The following is a 26236-nucleotide window of genomic DNA, read 5'->3' as shown; positions in this document are numbered from 1 at the left end:
TGGTCACGGACGCTGGAGTGTTGGGGTGTGACGTCTGTGCTGGAGTGTTGGGGTGTGACGTCTGTGTTAGAGTGCTGGGGTGTGACGTCTGTGCTGGAGTGTTGGGGTGTGACGTCTGTGCTGGAGTGTTGGGGTGTGACGTCTGTGCTACGTCAGCGCTGCCAGCACACCAGGAAGTGGCGTTACAATCCACTGGTCAAATAGCTGAATGCTAAGGTACGAAAGACGGAATATTGTAATTTTTACTTTACGATTTAGAAATATATATTAGGACAGAGCATCCATTCGGGTGTCCGGAGACGTCGTACTGCTTAGTTCGGTATATTCAGAGGAACGACTCATTCTGAAAGGTGAGAAGAAGACCATGACATTCCCTTGACTACATGACTTACACGGACTCGCTAGGGTCGCTGATTTCAGTAGGTAGCACGCAGCTAGCTGCCGTCGGCACAGTTTTGCTGCAGGGAGCTGCTTTGGCTTTTAATTTCAAAGTTCTCTGTACATTGTGAAGTCCTGCTGATTTGGCTGAGCAGGTTTAATGCTGTGCTACGCGTTTGTGACTAGGCATGTCCATAGCATGTCCACTGGTGACCAGCAAGTTAAGTTTTTTTTATCTGAACTTTTATAAAAACAGATTTTGGGCTCGAATAAAATGCGAAGTCCAACTTAACTGATAGGGCTTTACATTTAGAAATCAAATGGAACGAGTGAGGGACATTTTACAGAACACAATTCAGCTGTCTCATACTTGCGTTATGATGCTGACGTTGTTTATTACTCTGTCTAACATGGACTCACCGTGCATAACCAGCATTTATAACCTGCGTGGATAACCAGCATTTACCTGCGTGCATAACCAGGATCCTGTTTGATTGCATCTGCTTCCCGGCCCAAGCCACGCCCACACTGTACAGCGTCATTACAAGCGGGTTTCTGGAAAGTCGGCTTTTCAGACAGGCTTCGTCTCTATTGTATTACCACAGAGGTCACATCATATCAGAACAAAAACAAAAACGATAAAAAAACGCAACTCCTACATTTACATTATATACGTCGAACTCCAGAGCACCATACCGCGTGCAGAAGAAAGCAGTCAGGAAACCTCAGGACACTGTTGACATTCAGGACGTCAGGGGGATTTCTCAATACATTGCCTACGTGTAATATTTGTCACTTTTTTATACTGTACTTGCAAACTACAATCAGAATGATGCATATTGGTACTAAACCTTATCATACATAGCATATATAGCAAGTCAACTTATTACAACTTCCCTTTTTTAATCCATAAATTGTTTATAATTATGTACACAGGGGCAAGTGTAAAGTTGACTTGTAAGTATTGGTTGGTGTTTGCAAATTATTACTAAATAAATACTACTAAAGCAACACCTGCATAAATACAGCATAAATCTTTATCCCCAGTGCTGTGGTCTAAATGACAGATGCTTACAGATGGACCCAGTGCTCGCTGAGATGGGGGACCACCTCTCTGATGCCATGAAGATTTTGGAGAATGACCAGAGGTAAGACTTCTTTATTCTTCTTCATCTAAGTAAATTCACCGAAAAGTGCTCTCGTCGAGAGCTTCATGCAGCCATGAATGAAAGCTGTACACCAAGGCATGTCCAGACGGTTTTGTCTCTGATGACTTTTGTCATGATGATTTGTGCTTATAGTGAGACAGCACAGAACAGAGAGCAGCGCAGGTTTAGCTGGAGGGATATCCCAGGACCCTTACAGGGAGAGTAAGTTCTGTCAATGAATATCAGTTATTTTTTCCATTGATTCAGTTATTATTGCCAGTTCTTTTGCCTAAAAGCTATTCTTGGAGTTTATGTTTGATGTTGCTTTTGAATTTGTTCCAGTGGCCAGGATGTTGTGACCATTCTGCAACTAGTTCAGAACCTCATACACGATGAAGAGGACAAACCACTTAATAGGTAAGTTCATTAATTAGTTAATTAATGAATTTATTCATTTCATTTGAAGTGTCAGATGAGGAACAGTCAGCTATCAGTTCAGCTGTCCACTGAGTTTCACCTCATGTTTCATGGACAGCATGGCACTGACTGTTAGAACGTTAATAGCCCAGACTGCCAGTAAGTTCATATTTCAGCACACAGCAAATAATAATTATATATAAATAATTGCTGACACAGGAAATGCTGGCTTTCCTCACATGGAGTCTGGAGCTTAACCATCATGTCCAACTGACTAATTTATTATTCATATTTATAAATTTTTTAAATTAAGTTCATTTTAGTTGGCTTGACTACAAACATTTACACAAGTGTATGACAACGAAGTAGAAGAGCACATAGCGTGTGTGTGTGTGTGTGTGTGTGTGCTGTGTGTGTGCGTGTGTGTGCTGTGTCTGTGTGTGTGTGTGCTGTGTCCGTGTGTGTGTGCTGTGTGTGTGTGTGTGCGTGTGCGCGTGTGTGTGCGTGTGTGTGCTGTGTCCGTGTGTGTGTGTGTGTGTGTGCTGTGTCCGTGTGTGCGTGTGTGTGCTGTGTCCGTGTGTGTGTGTGTGCTGTGTCCGTGTGTGCGTGTGCGCGCGTGTGTGCGTGTGTCCGTGTGTGTGTGCGTGTGTGTGCGTGTGTGTGCTGTGTCCGTGTGTGTGTGTGTGCTGTGTGTGTGTGTCCGTGTGCGTGTGTGTGCGTGTGGCTGTGTGTGTGTGCGTGTGTGTGTCCGTGTGTGTGTGCGTGTGTGTGTGTTTGTGCGTGTGTGTGCTGTGTGTGTGTGTGTGTGTCCGTGTGTGTGCGTGTGCGCGTGTGTGTGCGTGTGTGTGCTGTGTCCGTGTGTGTGTGTGTGTGTGTGTGTGCTGTGTCCGTGTGTGTGTGTGTGTGTGTGTGTGCTGTGTCCGTGTGTGCGTGTGTGTGCTGTGTCCGTGTGTGTGTGTGTGTGTGTGTGTGTGTGCTGTGTCCGTGCGCGTGTGTGTGCGTGTGTCCGTGTGTGTGTGTGTGCTGTGTCCGTGTGTGTGTGTGTGCTGTGTGTATGTGTGCGTGTGTGTGCGTGTGTGTGTCCGTGTGTGTGTGTGTGCATGTGTGTGTGCATGTGTGTGTGCATGGTGTGTGTGCCCCCCTTCTGCTGATTTCCCCAGTAGGATGCAGTGTGTCGGAGAGCAGGGCCACGTGGCTTTACTAGGACACAGTCTGGCTGCCTACATCTCCATGCTGGACAGGGACAGACTGAGGAAGTTCACCACACGTGTCCTCTCAGACACCACGCTCTGGCTCTGCCGGCTTTTTCGGTGCGTCTGAATCCAGTAGCTTGTCCCGTATACAGTGCACCTCTTTATACAATGTGCTTTTGTCTTACGCGCCTGAAATGAGAGCTGGTAGCCCCTGAAACCCGTGTGACTAGGGCCTGTGTTAAGCAGTGCAGTAGTCACTGCTGGTACCGAAACCTTATGAGCCATACACACTGAGATGCAGTGAATTCCACTTTAAGGTATGAAAGTGGCTCGGTGTATTTCCATGACGACGACCGCGAGGGGCTGCTGAAGGTGTGTCGCCTGGTCCTAAACGCTCGCTATGAGGACTACAGCACAGAGGGCTTCAGTGTGCTCAGCTTCAGGCAGCCTGTGATCTACCACAGCGCCGCCTGCAGGCCAGGCCTGGGACAGCACCTTTGCAGCCAGGTACGCCTGTCACCTCATAGCCGTTTAAAGTAATCTGCAAGCTTTTGAATGCCGACGCTCCTCAGCACAGTTCCTGTGGAATTTAAGGCTGGGTAGGTGTTTGTTCCGTGTCAGTTCCAAACCCACCTGAGGCAGTAATGAATGGCTGTAGAATGCTGACCATCTGGTTGACAGAGGAAATCCATCATCATACTCACAAAGCCACGTCAATGTCAGTTTGCTCTGAGCTGAATTCCTTTTAATCTGAAACCTTTATGTCTGACCAGTCCAATGTTTAATAGGTTTATAGGTGATTCTGTTGTTGTTGTTGTGTTGTTCACACATGAGATGATTCACCCTGTTTTAACCACGTTGTAACCAAGGCGCCTGTACTCCTCACCTTTCAGCTCGGCCTCCCGTTGTCGACCCTTTGCTGCGTGCCATGCAACACCATGTTTGGATCTCAGCACCAGATGGTGGGAATTCATGCTGTCTTTCCTGTAGTGGACGTGTTGGGGTTTCAGGGTGCGTTTAACAGCGCTGTCTCCCCACAGGACGTGGCCTTGTTGGACAAGCTGATGAAGGATGACGTGGAGAGCGGAAAGCTGCCCGTGCTGTTGATAGCAAACGCAGGTCTGGCCACTGCTGCCTTTCACCACGTATACACAAGCAGCTGGATTCTGTAATGCAGGCATGCGTTTCTCATGCAAATGAGGTCGTTCTTTCCTGTAGGAACTCCCGGCGCTGGGCACACAGACAAACTGGGCCGCCTGAAAGAGCTGTGTGTCCAGTATAACGTGTGGCTTCACGTCGAGGGGTTGGTATCAGCACCACATTCCTGCTTGTTCTAATGTTAATGGTTGTATTTGTTCTTTTGTGCTTAATTGTTTACCATGATTTTGCAGGGCTTGAGGAAGCCTTTCTGCTACTGACTGTATTTCTTCCATAATTTATAGTGTGAACCTGGCAACCCTGACCCTTAGTCCAGTGTCCTCCACCATTGCGGTATGACTGTTAGTCATTTACACCATTTATTCCATTTATACATCTGCACTGACCTAACAGCCAACACTTGGTTCCTGGATGTCCCTGTTCTTGACTGTCCTGTGTGTGTTTGTGTGTGTGTGCAGGCAGCCACTAAGAGTGACAGTATGACATTGACCCCAGGACCCTGGCTAGGTCTGCCCGCAGTGCCAGCTGCTACCCTCTACAGACACGAAGATCCCGCGCTGGTCAGTGATCGTCTAAATCAGGCAGCTAATGCTAAGCAGGACGGCGCCTGTGAAATCTGCCCTCAGATTGACTGGCTTCGAGAATCACCCTCGTACACTTAACCAGAGGACACTTTACATGTATCTGTGGATGTGAAATATAACAAATAATACACAACCAATAATACAAAAGTTTAGTGTCAACTTATGTCCATAGTGCTTTACTCTGTGCTTATTGTCCTCCTTACCTCTGGGGGGCGCTCTCTCGTCTCCTCAGTCTCTTGCAGCGGGTCTCACTTCCAGCCAGCCGGTGGAGAAGCTGCGTGCCCTGCCCCTCTGGCTGTCCCTGCAGTACCTCGGACACGACGGGATTGTGGAGCGGATCAGGCACGCCTCTCAGCTGGTGAGCACAGCCTCGCACGCTGACCCCTGCGTAAGGCGCCGTGACCTTTCTAGTGTCCACCTCATCTCTGTCTGGCCTGTGTCTCTCCACAGAGTCAGCATCTCCTTCACCAGCTGAAGACCTTGACCTCCATAAAGACCTCGGTAGGTGAATGACCGTAAAACACACCCACAGAATACAGGTCCCTGTTTTTCCTAAACCCTCTGAGATTGCAGTTTAAGAGAAAAGTGTTTTGGTTGGTTGTGGTCTTTGCATTTGTCAGGAGGACAGTGTAAACTTCAGGGTCACAACACTAGCCCATTTAGAGACATGTTTGGGAACAGAATGTTTAAGTGGCCAGTGCACACGCACCACATCAGACCTTAAACGCAAGCCCCTTTCTCCCTGTGTCACCGTCATCAGGATATCCTTGACAGCGAGGTCTCTCTCCTCGAAGCTTTGAGCATGGTAAAGAGCAGTCAGTATTGTGTGTGTGTGTACGATGTGCGAGTGTGTGTGTGTGTGGTGTGCTCATGTCAGTAATGTGTGGCTCTAGTGTGGTAGTGAGAATGGGTGCCTTGGTTTCAGGGTGTGGTGTCTCACACGCGGGTGCCGCCCATCTCCGGTGGTTCGCTGCGGGACGTGCTGGGCTCTCTTATTCTCTCTATTGTAGGTGGGACCCACCCTCTGTGTACACTCCGCCCCCCTCCCTCCCCTGCGCTCTTGCTCCGCCCTTTCCCCCGCCTCCTCTCCCCCGCCGCTGTGTTTCACCACCGCTACTCCTGCTCCATGTCCACCTGCAGCACCGATGCTCACACTGGGGGCCCTCCTGCTGGGGGCCCTTCTGCTGGGGGCCCTCGCGCGGGTACAGACCCATCAGCGCGTGAAGCATGCGCACAAACATTCTGAGAGAAACGTCACCTCACAGAGCAGCGAGGACCCGTGAACCATCCGCTCTGGGACTAATGTCTCATACAAGACACAGAGAGACGTGTAGACTGTTCTGGTTGATATAAGAGACATTCTATGGTTTTGCCATCCAAATAATTTTCTACATGCTGCATTATTAAAAGAAAATATATTTGTCTTTGTAGTGAACTCAAAGAACAAGATGCACAGATCTTGTTTTTAACAATATAACTATTGTAGAGGTTATGCCCCTTGGCCAGTTTATCAAAAACCAAAACAAATAACAGCTTTCTTATGACTTCTGAATATTACAGGCACAGTGATCTGACTGGGACAACACACTCATATACTACACAGCTTTCTGATTAGCATTATTACACTGATCAGAATAACGATCAGAATGCAAACTGTGAAGAGTGGAGAGAACTAACTAATCTAATGGGGCTTCTCTGCTCTGCTGTTACACCAGAGTGCAGAAACAGAAGGTCAGGGCTGAGTCTGTTTGTGCTGGTCTGTATTTAACAGGAGAGCCAGTAAAGGCCCATCGTGTTTCTCTACAGTGTGTAGGTTACATTTGCTTGTTCACCCAAGTGTTTCCTTAGCACAGAGGATCAGAAAGAGGCCATCTGTAAAACGAAGCATGGATCCATCGTAACACAGACCTGCATCGTAACACAGACCTGCATCGTAACACAGACATGCCAGCACCCGTCTGCTCTTGTGCTTCACAAGCTGAATTTCTCCATTACATCCGAATGTTTGAGAACCGAACCTGTGTGTTTACACACACACGACTCACTCAGTGCCGTTTATCTGCATGACATTAAGACTCCAGGCTGTGTCTCATGGTCATATTTACATGTCCCAAGGTAGAGTAGACGCTGTCACTCTGCTTTCTCCTCTCTCTCCTCCTCTCCTGTTCCTCTGACTCTCTCTCTTCCTCTCTCTCCTTTTGTCTCTGACACTCTCTTTCTCTCTGCCTCTCTCTCTCTATCTCCCTCTTTTTGCAGGTAGAGGATGACTTGAGTTCTCCTGTGGTGGTGTTTAGATTCTCCCCAGACAGCAGTTCAGGTACATTTTCCTTGTTATCTCTCTTGTTAAAAACAGAAAGGGAAATTTAGTAGAAGCAAAATGTTTAGGCTGTGTGTGTAATAAATGAATAATTCGCATGGAATTCTTGCACTGTGCTTATTATTCATTGCCATCAAGTTGAAGTTAGAGACTTCAAGTCTCAGACGTAGCTCAGTGGGTGAGGTAAGTTGTCTCATAAAAGGTGCTTCAGTGGACTCGTTCGCGTTTTATACAAAACCTCTCCAGACTTCAGCGCAGTTAAATGTTCCTGTTATAACACACCTGGTTCAGCTCATCATTATTGTTGCTACATTCAGCAGGTGTGTTGAGAGAAATCACCAGCCTGTGCTGCAGTCTGTTTTTTTTTTACTATATTGTATTTTCAGTGGGATCAGAGCTGCTCTCCTATTGGCTCACTAAGTGACCTGAACCTTTTTTTTCTGTGTGTTATTCTCAGGATCGAGTGGGGGTTCTGTGGAGGGTTACTCTACAGGAGAGAGAGAGATTCAGGATGCCCTCAACCGATGGGTAAATACACTACACATTGGACAGGATGTGTTGTACAGTTGCAGCAGAGCCTGAGGTATGTGTGTTGTGTGTGTGTGTGTATGTGTGCGTGTGTGTGTTTGCTCTTAGCTCGGCGAGCGACTGGCCCAGCTGGTCCCGGCCAGCGGGGTGGAGTTGGTGGAGCTGGAAGATGAAGGCGTGTGCATCCGTTTCAGCCCCATCATGACAGCTGCAGGTGAGTTATCACACTCCACGACATGTGTGCTCTCTGTTCATGTGAAGGGTATCGTGTTTAGTATACATGTACATATTAAAAAGTGCATTCACACGAGAAAAATGAAGTTCTGTATGTGTGTAGCACTGGGAACTCATGAGGCAGACGTAGTGGCCCTGGTGCAGAAGCTGATGGAGCTGATCCCTTCACTGAGCTGCACGCTGCGGTTCAGGCAGGACTTCAGGGAGGAGGTGTTTCAGCACGCTGTCCTGTCCTACGTGGAGGACCTGAACTGGGCTGGTCTGGGTGCTGTGAGGTCAGAGCATAGCACCTGTTCCTGCTCAAAATAAAGCCAAGTGATTCAAAACCATACCAAAAAAAATTCCTTTCAGTTTTACATAATTTTTTGTAGTTATAAGTCATATTAAGTTTGTTCTTTTTGGCTTCAAATATACTGCCCATGTTCTTCAATCTCACAAAGGGGATGGGACATTGGGCTGTATATTACTGATTTTATGGTGGATTTTGATGCAGGCCGGTGGAAGTTTCAATATGGCCTGCTTGATTGTGTAGACCCAGAACTTTAAAATGAGCTCTAGGTGGTGAGATCCAAAGCTGGAGAATGTGAAGAGACTGGATCCATCAGGGCTTGCATTAGGAAAATGGAATGGAGAACTGACACTGAGTCACTGCAGGTATGAGCCCAGGAGGACAGACCTCGATGAAGGCAAGCGGCAGCAGCAGATGGAGAAGATCAACGGTGACTTGCTCAAAAAACTGAAGGAGCTCGAGACAGACTTGGAGTTTTCAACAGGTTAGAGTTCACCTCAGTTACCTCCAGCTGAACCCATGCTGAATGTTTTACAGGTGTAAAAGTAAAAATGGTTGACAGTACCACTGTGTTTCTGTAAGTGCAGTATGTATGTGCATGTGTATGAACACTGTGTGCATACAGTATGCACAGTAAATTATTGAGCTCTCTCTTTGTATTCAGGGCCCGAGTTTGGTGAGGAGAGGAACTGTGTGTTTATCGGAATGGTGCCAGAGGACATAGATGTGGCTGTGTTGGTGGAAACCATCGCCTCTATTGGGAGAGAGCTAGAGGAGAGTGGGAAGGTATTGTTACTTTATATTGGGAAGGTTGGGAAGGTATTGTTACTTTATATTGGGAAGGTTGGGAAGGTATTGTTATTGTTTAATCTCCATGCAGTTATGTAAATGGAATCAAGGTATATAATTACCATACAGTTAATTAAATGAGTTTTAACGATGAACTAATCCGTTATGTTCCGCTACGTTAGCATACAGTGTTTGGTTTTCATTCTAGTTGCTGGAGAACATGACGGAGGTGGTCAGGAAGGGAATCCTGGAGGCTGAGCAGCAGCTGCGCATAGCTAACGAGGAAAAGCTCATTGAGGAGGTGTGTGGGTGTGATTGGGGAGGGTGTAGGTGTGTGGGTGATTGGGTGTGATTGGGGAGGGTGTAGGTGTGTGGGTGTGATTGGGGAGGGTGTAGGTGTGTGGGTGTGATTGGGGAGGGTTTAGGTGTGTGGGTGTGGTTGGAGTGGTTGGGGAGGGTGTAGGTGTGTGGGTGTGATTGGGGAGGGTGTAGGTGTGTGGGTGTGGTTGGAGTGGTTGGGGAGGGTGTAGGTGTGTGGTTGTGATTGGGGATGGTGTAGGTGTGTGGTTGTGGTTGGGGAGGGTGTAGGTGTGTGGTTGGGGAGGGTGTAGGTGTGTGGTTGTGATTGGGGATGGTGTAGGTGTGTGGTTGTGGTTGGTGTAGGTGTGATTGGCAATGGTGTAGGAGTGTGGTTGTGAATGGGGATGGTGTAGGTGTGATTGGGGATGGTGTAGGTGTGTGGTTGTGGTTGGAGTGATTGGGGAGGGTGTGGGGGTGGTTGAGGAGGGTGTAGGTGTGTGGGTGTGATTGGGGAGGGTGTAGGTGTGTGGTTGTGATTGGGGATGGTGTAGGTGTGATTGGGGATGGTGTAGGTGTGTGGTTGTGGTTGGTGTAGGTGTGATTGGGGATGGTGTAGGTGTGTGGTTGTGATTGGGGATGGTGTAGGTGTGATTGGGGATGGTGTAGGTGTGTGGTTGTGGTTGGTGTAGGTGTGATTGGGGATGGTGTAGGTGTGTGGTTGTGATTGGGGATGGTGTAGGTGTGATTGCGGATGGTGTAGGTGTGTGGTTGTGGTTGGTGTAGGTATGATTGGGGATGGTGTAGGTGTGTGGTTGTGATTGGGGTGGTTGGGGAGGGTGTGGGGGTGGTTGGGGAGTGTGTAGGTGTGTCGGTGTGATTGTGGTGGTTGGGGAAGGTGTGGGTTTGGTTGGGGAGGGTGTAGCTGTGGGTGTGATTGGGGAGGGTGTAGGTGTATGGGTGTGATTGGGGAGGGTGTAGGTGTGTGGCTGTGGTTGGAGTGATTGGGGAATGTGGGTGTGTGGGTGTGATTGGAGTGGTTGGGGAGGGTGTGGGGGTGGTTGGGGAGGGTGTAGGTGTGTGGGTGTGATTGGAGTGGTTGGGGAGGGTGTGGGGGTGGTTGGGGAGTGTGTAGGTGTGTGGGTGTGATTGTGGTGGTTGGGGAGGGTGTGGGGGTGGTTGGGGAGTGTGTAGGTGTGTGGGTGTGATTGGAGTGGTTGGGGAGGGTGTGGGGGTGGTTGGGGAGTGTGTAGGTGTGTGGGTGTGATTGTGGTGGTTGGGGAAGGTGTAGGTGTGTGTGATTGGGATGGATGTAGATGTGGGGTGGATTCAAGTACGTATGTGACTTTAAACCTATGTCTGAAAAGTAAACCTCTGGACTAGAACTTGCACTTGTTTTTAAACATGACTTGGACTTGTGCTTCCTCCTTCCTACCTGCAGGGGGTGCTGCGACAGATCCCTCTTGTGGGCTCTGTGCTCAACTGGTTCTCCCCGTTCCAGAGCTCTGTGAAAGGCAGAACCTTCAACCTGGCTGCAGGTACCCAGTTTACCCAGATTCCCTGCTACATGCCCTGAGCTCCACAGGCACCTGGTCACTGCACACTTTGAACATTTAATTTAATTTACCAAACAGACATAACTCCCTGTTCAAATCCCTCACATTGTTTTACACCATGTGATTGTGGATTACTGTGAAACATCCTTAATAATCCAGGGTAATTCCTGAAAGTTGATATCTTTGTGCTGATAAGTTCTGTTTGCACAGACCTTATCTGTAAATAGTTGAACCTCCACCAGATCCTTACCAAAGCCCAGGATGATTGCACTGCACTCACATGGTGCAAATATTTGACACGTTGTTACTACTGCTGTCACTTCAGTGACTGGGGTTGAATGTATTTGTTTTCTGCAGGTTCTCTAGACACTACAGAGCCCATATACTCTCTGAAGGCCCAGTCAAGCCGAGAGGATATCTCTGAATCCCCCACTTCTACAGGCAAACGACTGCAAGGTACCCTTCCTGCACCCTTTACACAAAGTTCAAGGGAGCCCTGATGAAATAATATTAGTCATTAATGTAAGGATAAACCATAAACCATAAACCACAACCCCGTCCACGGGGAAAAGGCCGGGTGGTTCTGACCCGAGGAGGCCCGCCTGCCTCACGCTGCCACCTGTTGTGTGCTGTGTTCGCAGGGCAGAGAGCGTTCCGCCGCTCTGCACCGTTCATAGATTCGTTCAGCGAAACCAGTTCTGTCTGCCACCTGGACGAGTCCTACAGAGACACTGCACCTCCGCCTGGGGAGAGGGAGGAGGGCGACACGGCGGAGGTCCCACAGGCCTCTCCACTTGCAGAACCCCCGGCAGAGGTCTCGCAGGAAGAGGAGGCGTCGGCCTGGACAGTCCAGCGCGTTCCAGAGGGTGAGGAGGCAGAGGAGCCGGCCTCCATCAGATAGGAGCACACCGTCCCAAAGTGGTGACGCTCTCAGAAGGGCACAGTGTGCTCCAGGATTGCTCCTCGCACCTGGAGCCATGACCTCGATGCCTTGACAAAGTCACTTTAGGAATTACGGTTTATGAAGCAGCTTTTAGTGCAAGTAACGGAAAACTCATCAGAACCACACTGCATCACGTAGCCCCATTTATACTAACCAACTGTACATTACTGTGATCTGATGAATCGTTCTGGCTGTGGATCCCTGAATCACTCCTTGAATTCAGGCACTGCCAATTGGAATTGTTTCATAGTTCCTTTTGGTTCAAATTATTTGTTACACGTCACAGTACGTCACACGACATCGTCCTTTCTTCATGCTTCCAAGTATATTTGCATAAATGAAGGGCTGTCTTTGTCATTAATAACCTTAAACATCTTTTAAATGTTTTTGATTGCTTGTTTGCCCAAAAAGGCAGTTTTGTTTGATCTGTTATGCTCACCTTGTAGCCAAAGTGATCTCACACAGCTACTTCGCATCAGCTGAAAGCCTGAGTGCATGTCTCTGCACCGTGTCTCCCAATATAATCAGAAGATTTTTTTATTTATTCTACAGATTTTGTTCTGTACAGACAGCAGATTATTTCTGGATTGGGGTTTCAGATGGCTGTAACACTGTACTTGTGTAACTGTGAAATCAAAAAAAAAAAAGATAACCTGATAATGTCCATCCCCCATTTGTAGCTGTTCTAATGTTCTTGGGATAGCAGTTGTTACGTTAGTTATTATAGTTGCACTCACTGAGGTGAAAGGATGTGGGGTGTGGCGTGGGGGTCGTAACGTGTGTTTTAATGTTTACCAAGGATTACCATAGTGTGTCCAGACCGTTTATGGTAGCTAATATTGTTTACACTGCTGGTTTTGGTTCACTGCACTAAAGTCACCGGTGAGGTTTGTTGTGGGATGAGGTGTGTCTGGGCTGTAGGTCGGGCAGGTGGGGTTGGTGGGGCAGGTGCAAGCCTGTGGGTTTCTGGGATGTTATTATGTCATATGCAACATGCTCAGGAAGCTCCAGGTCACATTTACTATATGATTTCTGCTTTGTGGTGTCCGTGTGTGATATTCATTCTCATACTTACTGAAAAGGGCACCTGAATATGGTATAAAGTATGGCTTTCATATGAAGTATGGATCTCATATGTGTATGGCTCTCATATGAAGTATGGATTTCCTTCCATTAGTACGTATTTGACTCAGCCCTTGGTCTTGATCACACCTTAAATACCCATTGATTTTTAACATTAAGTGCATTTATCTTTGTTCTTCCCTGATGAGTAATATTAATATTAATTCTGGGTTATGCTGCCAAGCAGCATCTCTATCTTTCTGGTGCAATAAATAATTGGGATTTTTCTGGTGGCAAATGTTGACTAACTTAAAATATGAAATATTGCATAGTAAATTAGTTTTTATAATCACATGAGCTTTTCCAAAAAGCAACTATGAAAATTATAATAAAGATGATGCTAAAAATAACATCTGTGGTGTGTTCTTTATTCCCTGGTGAATGTGCTGGTAAGCAAATCATTACAGGTCAGTCTCCCAGATGAGGTTTAAGACTAGGATTAACCTGCTCTGCTCTGCACTGCACTCTAAGCTTAGGTCTAATTCAGGACTGGGAAACTGGACAGTAATTATGTAGTTTGAAGTCACCTTTTAAACGTCTATGCCAATAGGTCTGCTTTTGTAGACTATGAAAAGGATCATAAATTCTCCCTGAACCTCCACACTAGAAGCTGAGTGTAAAGAATGTCACTACAGAGCCATAACAGAACCCCTGAAAGCTAAGATGCAATCCCTGCCTGAATGTACATTCAGACCAGGTGACACAATAGCACTCTGTATTGCCAGGAACCAGGATGAGGAAGAATGATTTCATCTGTGCCAATTGTGCTACCCTCACAGATGCTCTGAACACCTGTGCGTTTTGAAACTTCAAGCACTGAAAAAGCAATGATGCCCACACTACAAGTGACGCAGCAAATTTCACTGACTTAGAGCTCTTCACTCTGCTACTGGGTTCTGGACCACCTGACCAGTATGCCTCAGAACAGGTCATCTTGTTCCTCTACCCTGAACACCGGGGCCCCCAGGACTGTGCTGAATCTTCTGATCACTGGAGCCCCTTAGGACTGTGTGCCTCTATAAACTTTGCACCTTGACAACTGTTGCCAAACATCACAGCAATCACACCGAGTTTGTTGATGTTACATTCGTGGAATTCATGTGCCTACAGAAGAGGTAAGACAGCTGGAGTACGGTGTACAGTCTCTCTGTGTAAGACAAAAGACAATACACTGGACTTCAGAAGGATGCATGAGATTTACTAATGTGGTACTAATGTGGACGTCTTAAGAGTACACTTGAAAAAGCTACTTCTTGTAGTCCCTGACTATACTCAGGTTGAACCTGACCATACTCAGGTACTCAGGTTGTGCCTGACCATACTCAGGTAGTTTGTGGCCACTCACTCCTTTGAGAGGAAATCTCAACAGTGCCTCAAAGGACACCTCAGAAGGACAGCGTGTTTACGCCTAACCGGCAGGAGATCATTCAGACATTCAGAATCCCTGTCTGGTATGTAAACTGCTCTGTCTCAGACAGGAAATCCCTGCAGTGGGTGGAGAATGCTACCCAGCACATTACTTGGTCAAAATATCCTGCCATCAAGGACACTTATACCAAGCTGTGCATAAGGGAAGCCTGCAGCTTCAGAAAGCATCCCTCTCTTCTCTCATGCTGTTTACAAATCTCTGCACACTGGCTATGTAATAATAATAATAATAATAATAATAATAATAATAATAATCTTTATTTGTAAAGTATGTTTCATACATACTGTATATGCAACTCAAAGTGTTTTTTAGCTTTTTATAAACAATTTATAACATTCAAATTAAAAAAAGTAAAAAAGTTGTAAATGAACAATTAACAAAAAATATTTAAATATACATAAATAGACGAAAACAAACATAAGAGGCCAGGCCCGTTGACAGTCTTGCTGGGGCCCGGGACAAGAAAGATTCATGTACCCCCCCCCCCCCCCCCCCCGCGCGAGGGTTCGCGCGAAAATGACGTAATCGCAGTGGCTCCGCCCGTGCGCGAGGGCCTCGCGCGCTGTCGTTTCGAGGTCGTACACCTCTCGAATTTTGTAACTTCGCGCGCGCCGCGCTTCAGCGCAATGAACAAAGTCATGTTTGCAGGGTTCATACACCTTTATAAGGTGGAATTAAAGCACGTGTACGTCACTTTAAAGGTCCATTTCAATATTTTCCAGCACGTTAAACTTAATTAAGTTAAATATTTATACATATACTCGAAATGATTCGAAATAATTCGCTTTTTATCACATTATTTAATGGTTGTTTATTTTCAAAACGCCCAATCTTAACGTCTTCACGAGAACTGTTCAGTCAGACAGCTATTTGTTGTGAAACGAAGTAGTTACAATTTCAAGCATTTTCAAGTACTTTACCCTAAATTCCAGCACTTTTCAAACCTGGAACACAATGCAACTTTAAAATTCGTCAGGTAAATGTTTTTCCTTTCTTTTCTGCGCTCCAGATTTCTGTATTTACTTTAACTATCCACCACTGTATTTCCCGCTGTTGGGCCGATACCGGCCGGCTACAGTCGGTGCTGGATCAAACCATTTTCCAGTGGGAGGCGGGGGTGTATGCACTTAATGGAAAATATGCAGATAGGTAAAAAACATATATATTTGAGCCATTGAGCTTATTATGAGTACATAATGTTATATTAATGAAAGATTTAAAGATTATTTAAAAATTATAGACTTTAAATAAAAAATAAATTGCTGGGCTCTTTGATGGGGCCCCCCTGGCCCTAGGGCCCGGGACAACAGACCCGGTTGTCCCCCCCTGTCGACGGCACAGAGGGCTCAAATTTACACTGATAGGAATTTCACAGCAGGAAACAAGTCACTGACAGAAACACTCACTTGCACTTTTGAGGAACAAACACTCACAATTTCGAAGGAACAAACAGCCCGTCAGAACATCACTACTAAATTCCAATTAGGAATTTCACAGCCAGGAATAAAGTCACCAACAGAAACTATGCACGAAACACTCTAGATGTTTGAAATTGTTTCTAGATGTAGATCATAGCCATCAGGGTTCACAAACAGCAGTATAAATTTATTCAGCCCTCAGTTTTCCTTAGCTTAAATGTAATCTAATCCTAATTAAATAAAAATTATTTAATAAAATAAAAAGATAAAATAATAGAAATTCCTAAAGAAACAGATCTACACAGGAAGGTTTTGAGGCTCTTCTTGAAGGTGTACAGGGATTAAATGTCTCTTCTGAGTTCCTCAGGAAGAAAGTTCCAGAGCGTTGGGCCATAGTGGCTAGTAGTTTATTGTATAGTATTTATTGTATAATTTATTGTATAGTAGGGTAGTTGCACTGTATTTTCTGTATTGTCTATTTGTGTTGTTACGTTCTGTGGTTAAAAGTACAGTTTGCCTTTAAGACAGAACAGTCATAATATTATTATAGGAAGACGTTTATGCAAAAATCATCACTAAACTATTTTAAATGAGATTACTCTTACTTTAAAAAAGGAACATGCCAATTTCAAGTTGACGCCTTCTTACATTTGTTTCGTTAACTTCTACGTCACGTTCTGTTCCGCTCTACATTTTCACCCAATGAGATCCGTCATGCGTTGGAGCGGCGCTAAATTACTTCCGCCGAAATTTGGAAATGTAGTTTTATAGCCAGAACCACTTACGCGTGCGCAAGGGCCGCGGTGCGCACGGAAGACAACGATTCCCAGAATGCCCCTCGGTGTTTCTCCGTCTGCTTATGAGATTCGTCAGCGCACACGAGGATTCGTTCGCAGTGCTGAGTCGAGTCTCCCTTTTCTCTCGCCCCTTGCCGAGCGAGACCGGCTGTTTAATTCGGGAGCACGGGGGGGGGAAGAAATTTAAAAAATAATATAAAGGCCACACGTTAAGGGAGAGAAAGTTTTAACGACCCAAAAGGAGCGACCTTAACAGCCGCTCGAGGCCGGACTAGCAGAACCAAGTTCGCCGCCAACTAACGACACTTGAAGCAGGCGCGATGGACCCAGTGAGGGACACTGCCCCCGATTCCTGGGAACAGGAGGACGACGGCGAGGCCCCGGTCGACGTGCGACTTCCAGACGCCTTCACCGGCCTCAACGTGAACGCCAAGCCGTTCGTCCCGAACGTGAACGCCGCGGAGTTCGTTCCCGTCTACCTCCAGACGGGGCCCGCCGAGAGCGTCGCCGTCGCCGGTGAGCTCGCCGTTCACCGGGTTTTGTCCGCTCGTCCGCCCCGTTACCGTCCCCGGCTAGCGGGCTAACGCTAGCGCGCCAGCCGGAGTCGTGCGAGTTTCCTCCCCCCCCCCTCCTCACGTTGGAGGCTAAGCTAATCGGTTAGCCACACGTTGTTAGCGCCGTTGCTAACCGTACGGTCGACCGGCGCGAGCTACGCGTAAACGTGCCGGTCACCGTCGAGGCGAGGCCTCTGTCCGCGCCGTCCCTTCGGCGCGAAACGGAACTTTTAACGCTCCTCGCCGTCTGCGAAAGGCGCGACCCGCAGCGGTTAAAACCACGGGCACACGTGTCTGGTGTCGGCTAAGCTCGAGTTCTCTCGGGAGGTTCGTGGACCGGTGGCCGGAGCGGCGCGGTGAAGGGTCGCGCCTGTAAACACGGCCGCTCGGGGCTCCTGCTGGAAGCGTTTAAAGCAAAAACGTAAAAAAAAAGTTTGGAAGTGTTTTCAGTTTGTGCTCGTTAGCTTATGAGTTAGCGTTAACTAGCCACAGATAAGTGGCTAGTGCCGAGATCACCTGACTGGTGAGTGTGGGGTTGGCACAGGCAGTGTTACAGGTTCATGGCGTTAGTCTCCGTTGAAGAGTTAAAGAGACTGAACTTGGGTTAAAGGGACCATCTGCTTCGGGTGCCTGTTTTATGTTGAAAGGCCTCGTCACCCTTTTACTATATAGGTAAGAGTGAGCTGGAACTGAACAGAAGACAAGCCATCTTCTGTTATTCCAGTTCAAATGTACAAGGGTGTGAGCTCGCACTGCCCTTCACATTCGCCCGAACCGGGCCGGGTCGTTTCATAGCTCGTGTATGTTGTGCAGGTGTGTTGTCCGGTTTAGGATGCGCGGCCTGTTCCCAACATTGGTCATAACAAGGATCAAATCACGAATACAGTAGCCATGCCTGTGGGATTGATACATCTGCCCCACGAAGTGGGTAGTTCAGGCTAGACTCCCTCATTTATCCAGCCGCTTCTCTGCAAGGCATGAAATCAAGTCTCATGAATTTTAAGAGTGGGTAGCCAGTTATTTTTGTTTTGGAAGGACAACTACCAAGTATCAATGATAAATCCGATGTTTTAAGAAATGTTTTTTACAATGTTTTCATGATGAAGCCATGTAGTGTAGTCATGACTATGTATTTCAGATGGGTAAAGATTATTTCTTCCTGTACTCTTTGCTCACTGTTGGAGAACTCAACATTTTTGAATAATGTTCACCAGTACCAGTCACATATAGAACAAGTCTGTAAAGACTCTGCATTGTTTGTTTGCCAGAAACTTGTTTATTTGCCAGATGCAACTCATGTTTATTTGATATTCATCTATTAATGTTTAGTTCCATCTACATGGTCACACTGTGGTCTAAGCAGCAAAATCCTAATCTGCATATTTAAATGATTTAGATTTTGTAGTGATATGTTTTTTGTCTTTATTCACAGATTCTGAAAAAGATTCCGGTGTAGAGTTGTCGGAACCTGTCGGTAAGTCCAGTTGTCATATTGTAGGAGAGGCCAATCAGGTACAGAGAAGTTAAATACCGGTACATATCTACTCATTATGAGCTGCCAAATGAGATTGCAGGTGCTAATAATTATTATTCGATACCATTAATGTCATGTTGTAATGTATGTACATGCCCATGTCATGAGGTATGTATCTGTTGTTTGGATGCAGAATTCTGCAATACCTTCAGCAATACCTGGTACAGGTGTATTGTGAGCTAGCTGGGACAAACAGGGTAGAATGCCACGTCACTTCCCACATGTTGGCTAATAATCCTCCAGGGGGCGCTGTTGAGTGGATTGTTATTACCACCTTTGTGTTGCCACAAACCATCAGCGCTTTAAAATTTTTTTTTAAACCCACCTACACCAGTGAGACAGCAACAGGTTTCGGTGGTTTGGGGATAAACAGTGAGGTCTCATTGTCATGCATGTATCAAAGACGGGTGGTGTTTGTTACCACAGCAGCTCCACCCGTGGAGAATGGGGACGCGGCGCTGGCAGCGGACGACACGTGGGAGCAGAAAGGTTGTGAGGTCAGCGAGGCGGAGCCGGGGGGCGGGCCTGCAGGCGACGGAGGCCTGGCAGAGGAAGACTCGCCACAGGAGGAAGGTACGGAAGAGGACGAGGAAGTGCCAATACCGAAAATGGTCCCCGCCAAGCCAGATGCCCCCAAGAAGGAGCACGTCAACGTAGTCTTCATCGGCCATGTCGGTGAGTGCTGCAGCCATTGCTGTGCTGTGTGTGCTGTGGGACGTTGTGGGATGATGGTGTTGAGCAGAGAGGGTTGGTGTGTATTGTTGTTTTTAATGCTGATATTTCTGTGGCCTTATTTGTTCTGAAATCTGTTGTCTATGTCTGGGAGAGGACGGACACGGAGTGCAGGCTAATCACAAGGTTCCCACGGATACGTTGGATACGTTTTGGCGTTTGTGATTTGAAAAAGGCACCACAGGGAAGTCGGGGGTTGTAGCTGAGCATGAAGTGAATGTGGATCTTGGATCTGCGTGTTTTGAGTTAGTCGTTTTTTCATGCCTCACACTTCAGCTTCTGTGCAGTGCGTACTGTGTTTACGTTGAGATTTTGGCTTTGTTCGAATTTCAACTCTGTCCTGATATGGTAAAAGATCAGCGCAGGACGTTACGTTTAATGAGTCAAAAACCAGTGACCTGAAAAGCCCAAAAGTCCTTGAAGTGGAGTGTGAATCCCATAATAAGGGCAGTCCGTTGACATTTGAGAGGCGATGTCTCCATTATCTCAGGCTTGGAACTAGCGTGGTGCATGTGAAGACAGTTACACCCAGATGACTTCCTGCCATGTGGAAAAGGCTTTGACCAGTGACTATTAAACCTGTAAGCCATCAGAACCCACGTCCCGCTGACATCTCTGGGCATTTGTGACGAGGATGTTAGATTTGTTTGTTTATGTGCCAGACCTGCTTGTGGTCTCTTTAGTGTTGAGAGGCGACACACTGTTGTGTCACAGCAGGCTATTCAAATGCACTCTTTGTGGTGTGTGACTTCAACGAGGGACAGCAGGGCATACATGTGCTAATGAGGAGTTTCCTTTGAATAAAGGCCGGGAGTCGTATAAGATTCCAATAATGTCCTGTGTGAAAATGGGCGGTTTATATTTAGGAGCCCCCTCCCACCACCAAAGCCAAAATTAGTGTGACAGTCAGAGCAAAATGTTTTTATTCATCATGTTGGGGATTTTAAACGGGATTTTATTGGCCATGCGCACAAGTTAAACGATTCGAGGGTGGTTTGTGTTTTAGTTTTTGGGTCTCTACAGAAGCTTGCAAGTCTCTTTGTTATGCTGCTTGCCTGGCATGTTGTGCAACATGTGTATTAATTATCATGTGGGGGCCATGACTGCAGTAACACTTTCATATCTTGGTCTCCTGGCAAAAAGTGCTTGTAAAGCAGGGCTGCGTTGTCCGTTCAGCCTCGTTTATCTCTACACACTCACTCCTTATCTCCTGTCATTCCAGATGCTGGCAAATCAACCATAGGCGGACAGATCATGTGAGTAGCTGTGTGGTTTCTGTCGATGTTTCTGCTGTCCTGCTCGGGGCCCTTGTGGGGAGATTTCTCACGACCCTGCTGTTTGCCGCTCCCTTGCAGGTATTTGACAGGCATGGTGGAGAAACGTACTCTGGAGAAGTACGAGAGGGAAGCCAAGGAGAAGAACAGGGAGACCTGGTAACCTCACTACAGCATATGGCGTAACCTTTCAGAGAAACCCAAAAATGTTGCAGATCTTTTAATTTCGTGATGCTATGAACACGGCAAAGGGTTAAAACGCATCACTATTTTAGCAGCGTGATGTGTGAGTGTGTGCTCTTGCTCAGGGACAGGCGGGTCTCTGAATGGCTGTGTGTCTTGTCCAGGTACCTCTCATGGGCCCTCGACACAAACCAGGAGGAGCGGGACAAGGGCAAAACGGTGGAGGTGGGGAGGGCGTATTTTGAGACGGAGAAGAAGCACTTCACCATCTTGGATGCCCCTGGCCATAAGAGCTTCGTGCCCAACATGATTGGCGGGGCGTCGCAGGCAGACCTGGCTGTGTTGGTGAGTTGTGGGTGTGGCCAGTGGCTGAAGGACAGATGGGAAATTGCACCACTGGTTTGTTGTGCTGATTATGGAATGCCCTCATTCAGAACATTCAACTTCTTTTACCCTTTTACCTCACTTGACATGTTCTTATTGTATACTAGCCATTAGATGGTGCTGTTTACACACAGTTATTCCACTACACACTGGAGGAAGGATTAAACTTTTACAAGTATTTTCCCTGAATTTAAGCCAGAGGTCCCACTGCAAGCAGGTGTGGCTGGGCTGCATGTCTGAATGAAGTCTCTTCTGCTCCCCGTCCCACACAGGTGATCTCAGCACGGAAGGGTGAGTTTGAGACGGGCTTTGAGAAGGGCGGGCAGACGAGAGAGCACGCCATGCTGGCCAAAACCGCAGGGGTCAAACACCTCATTGTCCTGGTTAACAAGATGGACGACCCCACTGTGAACTGGAGCTTGGAGAGGTGAGGGATGGCGTGACTGGCCACGGCTGCCTGTGATATCAGTGACTTCACCTGCCAAACACGTTTGCCTTGACTTCAGCTCTGAAGTGAGTTGTCCTACAGAATGGTATACATTGTCGTTACCTTAAATTTTGGATCCTTGCCGACACTCTGCAGATATGAGGAATGTAAAGAGAAGCTGGTGCCATTTTTGAAGAAGGTCGGCTTCAACCCCAGAAAAGACATTCACTTCATGCCTTGCTCAGGGCTGACCGGGGCCAACTTGAAGGAACCGGTAGAGCACTGCACTTGGTACACGTAAGTGTAAATGGACACGGGCACGCTGGCGTTCCCAGGGAGGGGAGAGGGTGAGGAGTGTCTGTATCTTCTGGGCACGCTGCCCGTCTGTACCAGCTTTGCATGTGCAGCGTCACCAGCCTCAGGACCGTAGATTAAGTCTGGTGGAGTGACACTTTTTGTCACTTTAAAAAAATGTCTGCTAAACATTTAAATGCGTCTCTTCCTGTGTTTACAGAGGGTTACCATTCATTCCACATCTGGACAGTTTGCCAAATTTCACCAGATCCAGTGACGGCCCAGTGAGGTTACCGATTGTAGATAAATACAAGGTGGGGTTTGTTTGCCAGATGTGCCACACATGTGCCTTCTCTTGGCTGGTTTCTTGTAAATGTACTGCAGTACTCTTAATAACATGGTGACTTGTTTGAGGTTGTTTCTGTTTCGCTTTTCTCCAGGACATGGGAACCGTAATTCTTGGAAAGTTGGAGTCGGGATCCATCAGCAAAGCCCAGCAGCTTGTGGTGATGCCTAACAGGGTGAGATCATTGACACTTGACCACACTTGCACTTAGGGGTGGGTATCACCACTGATTTCCCAGTTCGATTCGATTCGATCCGATTCAATATCGATTCTTGTAGGGAAATTTCAGTTACAATAAAAAGTGTAGTTTGAATGTGAAATGTTGTAATGATACAAAGAACACCCAAACTTTATTAAAATGTATTAAGATATTAGTGTTTATACTGTGAACAACAGTTACATTCTTTCTTTTTTTTTTATATATTGTAATGATAATGGGATTATTGGGTTACTGTTTCTTTAAGTTAAGTGTGAGTGGGAGAGTGCGCAAGGAGCGAGAGTGAAAGAGAGGATTCAGCTATTTACTTCTGTTGAGTGAATTCGCTTGTATTAATGTTAAAATAAAAGAGAAGAGTTGTCAACTGTAAACATCACAGCTTTATACTTGACGCGTCGCGACCGGCATGATGGTCTGCGCACAGAAAACGACGTAATGGCGGTGGCTCTGCCCGTGCGCTGACGATTCGCGAGGTCGTGCACCTCTTGAATTTTTTAACTTCACGCGCGCTGTGCTTCAGCACAATGAACCAAGTCATGTTTGCTGGGTTCATACACCTAAACAAGGTGGAATTAAAGCACGTCACGCGAGATAAAACACAAGACGTTAAAACGGTACGCATATGCGGGGAAAATTGGCCAATTCTAAAGATCGATCTCAGGTTTAATAAATCAATATCGAATCATTCAAATGAAGATTTGAATAGAAAAATTGATTTTTTAAACACACCCCTACCTGCACTGTCCCCTCCCACTTCAGAACCAGCATCTTCAGCTGTGACATCCATCTGCTCTGCTAACTGAAACTGTTCTACATGGTAACTGAATGTGTGTTTATCTTCTGTGGGCCTTGCAGCACACTGTGGAGGTGCTGAGTCTGCTCTCGGACGACGTGGAGACGGATGATGCAGCACCTGGTGAGAACCTGAAGCTGCGGCTCAAGGGCATCGAAGAAGAGGAGATCCTGCCTGGCTTCATCCTCTGCACCCCTGAGAACCTCTGCCATTCTGGCCGGACCTTTGACGCCCAGGTGAGACTTCACTCTGTAGATGCTTGCTTGCGCATGTGTGTATGAGCTCTTTTAAGGACTTTTTTCTTTACACTTGGTTTCCTTTTTCAGATAGTCATCATTGAACACAAGTCCATCATCTGCCCCGGCTACAACGCAGTCCTGCATATTCACGCATGCATCGAGGAGGTGCAGATCACGGTAAGGCCTCCGTCTCCCCCAGTGGCCCACACACATGCACCATGTCTCACGGGTATTTAAAGAGGAATCCAAAGATCAACTTTAGGACGCTAATACTTCCATATCTAGAGAACCCCGACGCATTATCTCTTTGATATGCATGTATGCTCATCCTGTGTGTGTGCATGTGTACGGTCAGAGCAGTATATTGTGAGCAGGAGATGTAGGGGTGCTGAGACTGTGTCTGTGCGTTTCCTGCAGGCCTTAATCTGTTTGGTAGACAAGAAGACGGGCGAGAAGAGCAAGACGCGGCCACGCTTTGTCAAACAGGACCAGGTGTGCATCGCTCGCCTGCGCACTGCTGGAACCATCTGCCTTGAGACCTTCAAAGACTTCCCTCAGATGGGACGTTTCACTCTGCGGGATGAAGGTTGGTTCTTTCTTCCTCCCAGCCTGCTTGTACAGGTGCCGGGACACCACAGTATGACAACTGATCTCCATGTACCAAAATTCCCATCTGAGCTGACAAAATGCTGGGTGGGTGTGTAAAACGCACAGAATATTAGTTTCTGCTGTGCAGTGGCTGACCATGAGAGCTCAGTTTCTTACATGGTCTGTTTTAGTATGGTTCTCCTCTTGTCTTCTGTAGGGAAGACCATCGCCATTGGGAAAGTGTTGAAGCTTGTTGCTGAGAAGGACTGAAACCACTGCATGGGTGTTGTGGATCAGCTGAGCAGAGCAGGGGGATGGGTGTTGCTGCCATAGCAACACGACCTGCGGCCTTCCTGTCGTCTCTCCAACCTGCCTCCCGAAGACCAGCTCATAAGAAAACAAAAAACCTTCTTTAAAAAAACATAACAAATCCGTTTTTAAGCAGATGAAAAAGTCAAGTCCACACGTGTCAGCTTTCTCATATTGAGAGCTCTGTGGTGCCATTTTGTTTAGGTTCCCCTCGTTTTCCACCAGCTCGGACACGCACGACGGCAAGACATGCAGCTCTTTTCTACCTTTTCCCTTTCTAAGGTTTTTTTTTTTTGTTTGTTTGTTTCTGTCTGAGAAATATAGTGACCGCAGATTCCATTAAAAGATGTGGACCAGAGTTTGCTTGTATATCATTGAGTTGGGAACAGTAAAGCTTGAAATGATTAACCGGTCAGAACCAAACTGTTAATGTCCTGGCTCTGTGCTCCTCAGCTTCCTCCCTCTCTGTTGTATTTTCTCCTAGCATTCCTGCAGAGTGCACGGGCGTACTCATGTTATTAAAGCAACTTCTACGACAATAAAATATTGCATTGGGGAAATTATACGATTACTGTTGAATGGACTGGTGTTCATTTATTGAGGGCCTACAGCTGCGTTGCTTGGTGGAGATGTTTAAAGTATGTTGATTGCCAGTTGTGTTGTAATCATGTATTTGTATGAAACCGGAAGAATGAATTCACCTTTAAGGCATCTTCAATATGACTGAGCAGTCTGTTGATAACACAGGTCAACAAAAATAAAAAAATTTACTGGTGCCCAAAATATTTTAATGAATTTGGGGTATTTTTGGGGTGCTGATTCTGAATATGCTATCAGTTTTGCCAGATTGGCTCAAGTTTTTGAGATTTTTGGTATCTTATTTATAGCACTTATATAGCATTAGCATATAGCATTTATAGCACAAGAAGAAGTTGTAATAACGATCCAGACACATTCTGTTACATTTGTGGTGAATATACACTGCAAAAACATAGAAGAAACATAACAGACTTCATAAAAAAAGTGTATTTGGCCTATTTTGGGGTTATGCTTGGGCACCACACATAGTGTGTTTTTTTTTACACATTTCACGAAAAATCTCAAAAACTTGAGCCAATCTGGCAAAACTGATGACATATTCAGAATCAGCACCCCAAAGTTACCCTAAATTCGTTGAAATATCTTTGGCCCCAAAAATGCTGTTGACCTGTGTAATTGGTAATCAGCATGGATGGATCAACTCTGTAGGAATGAGACTGCCTGTAATACAGATGAGATTTAATGCAACTTTACACATCCAGAGACTCCAGTTGTGTATGTGTTTGATCCTACCTTTGATAGTGCTACTTTGAGTAGCACCATGCAGATACCCAGTAAAAGACAAGTAACAAATGACTCCTATCTAAGGTACTGGTGTACATGTGCACTGGGACCTAGATCCAGTCCTAGAGAAACACAGGATTACCGTTTGCAGCATTAATGGCATCAGCCACACCAATCAGGTTCAATAGCTTTTCTTCTGAAATGCTAATGCAGTACATTTAGAAAACCAAAGTTACGTCAGTGTAGACATGCATATGCACAATCTTTTTAAAAAAATGTTAGTGATCATTAGTAAAAATGCTTATGTAGGTCCTATGCACTCAAATGTCCTCCCCTTTAAATTTTCACCTGTTCAGGTATGAGGTGAAATCATCCCAACCCTGAGCTATACCACTTTAAGGTAATGGAGCTGAGATGCCGGGTTCACTCTGTCCGTCCCGTT

The 26236-nt window shown here is 46.5% G+C and overlaps 2 protein-coding genes across 15 annotated transcripts; both read left to right on the top strand.

The window, feature by feature from the left end:
- The first annotated feature begins 135 nt into the window (after positions 1 to 135).
- Positions 136 to 12524, top strand: pdxdc1 (pyridoxal-dependent decarboxylase domain containing 1). Of its 13 annotated transcripts, none has more exons than XM_076996108.1 (26): positions 153 to 350; positions 1315 to 1335; positions 1456 to 1526; positions 1680 to 1748; positions 1869 to 1943; positions 3104 to 3253; positions 3454 to 3643; positions 4030 to 4098; positions 4177 to 4255; positions 4355 to 4439; positions 4579 to 4627; positions 4753 to 4854; positions 5111 to 5236; positions 5329 to 5379; positions 5639 to 5683; positions 5804 to 5888; positions 7139 to 7195; positions 7653 to 7723; positions 7832 to 7937; positions 8061 to 8232; positions 8612 to 8730; positions 8911 to 9032; positions 9244 to 9336; positions 10774 to 10870; positions 11246 to 11344; positions 11530 to 12524. In XM_076996108.1, the coding sequence occupies exons 3-26, from the start codon at positions 1456 to 1458 to the stop codon at positions 11787 to 11789; spliced, it is 2442 nt and encodes an 813-aa protein (XP_076852223.1). In that variant the 5' UTR covers positions 153 to 350; positions 1315 to 1335; the 3' UTR covers positions 11790 to 12524. The 13 variants fall into 13 exon arrangements, with proteins under 13 accessions (XP_076852228.1, XP_076852223.1, XP_076852226.1 ...); XM_076996111.1 differs by having other exon boundaries at positions 1446 to 1526; XM_076996110.1 differs by having other exon boundaries at positions 1426 to 1526.
- Positions 12525 to 16619: 4095 nt separating this feature from the next.
- gspt1l (G1 to S phase transition 1, like) lies at positions 16620 to 25034 on the top strand. Of its 2 annotated transcripts, none has more exons than XM_076996103.1 (14): positions 16620 to 17107; positions 18584 to 18625; positions 19112 to 19360; positions 20640 to 20673; positions 20773 to 20850; positions 21039 to 21219; positions 21531 to 21685; positions 21842 to 21982; positions 22200 to 22293; positions 22420 to 22500; positions 23398 to 23571; positions 23662 to 23751; positions 23992 to 24160; positions 24380 to 25034. In XM_076996103.1, the coding sequence occupies exons 1-14, from the start codon at positions 16918 to 16920 to the stop codon at positions 24430 to 24432; spliced, it is 1731 nt and encodes a 576-aa protein (XP_076852218.1). In that variant the 5' UTR covers positions 16620 to 16917; the 3' UTR covers positions 24433 to 25034. The 2 variants fall into 2 exon arrangements, with proteins under 2 accessions (XP_076852218.1, XP_076852217.1); XM_076996102.1 differs by having other exon boundaries at positions 16620 to 17113.
- The last annotated feature ends 1202 nt before the right edge of the window (positions 25035 to 26236 follow it).

Source organism: Brachyhypopomus gauderio, chromosome 2 (genome assembly GCF_052324685.1).
Source record: "Brachyhypopomus gauderio isolate BG-103 chromosome 2, BGAUD_0.2, whole genome shotgun sequence".
Lineage (NCBI taxonomy): Eukaryota > Metazoa > Chordata > Actinopteri > Gymnotiformes > Hypopomidae > Brachyhypopomus > Brachyhypopomus gauderio.
Note: the sequence above shows the minus strand (reverse complement) of the source record. Positions and strands in the feature narration are given on the sequence as shown.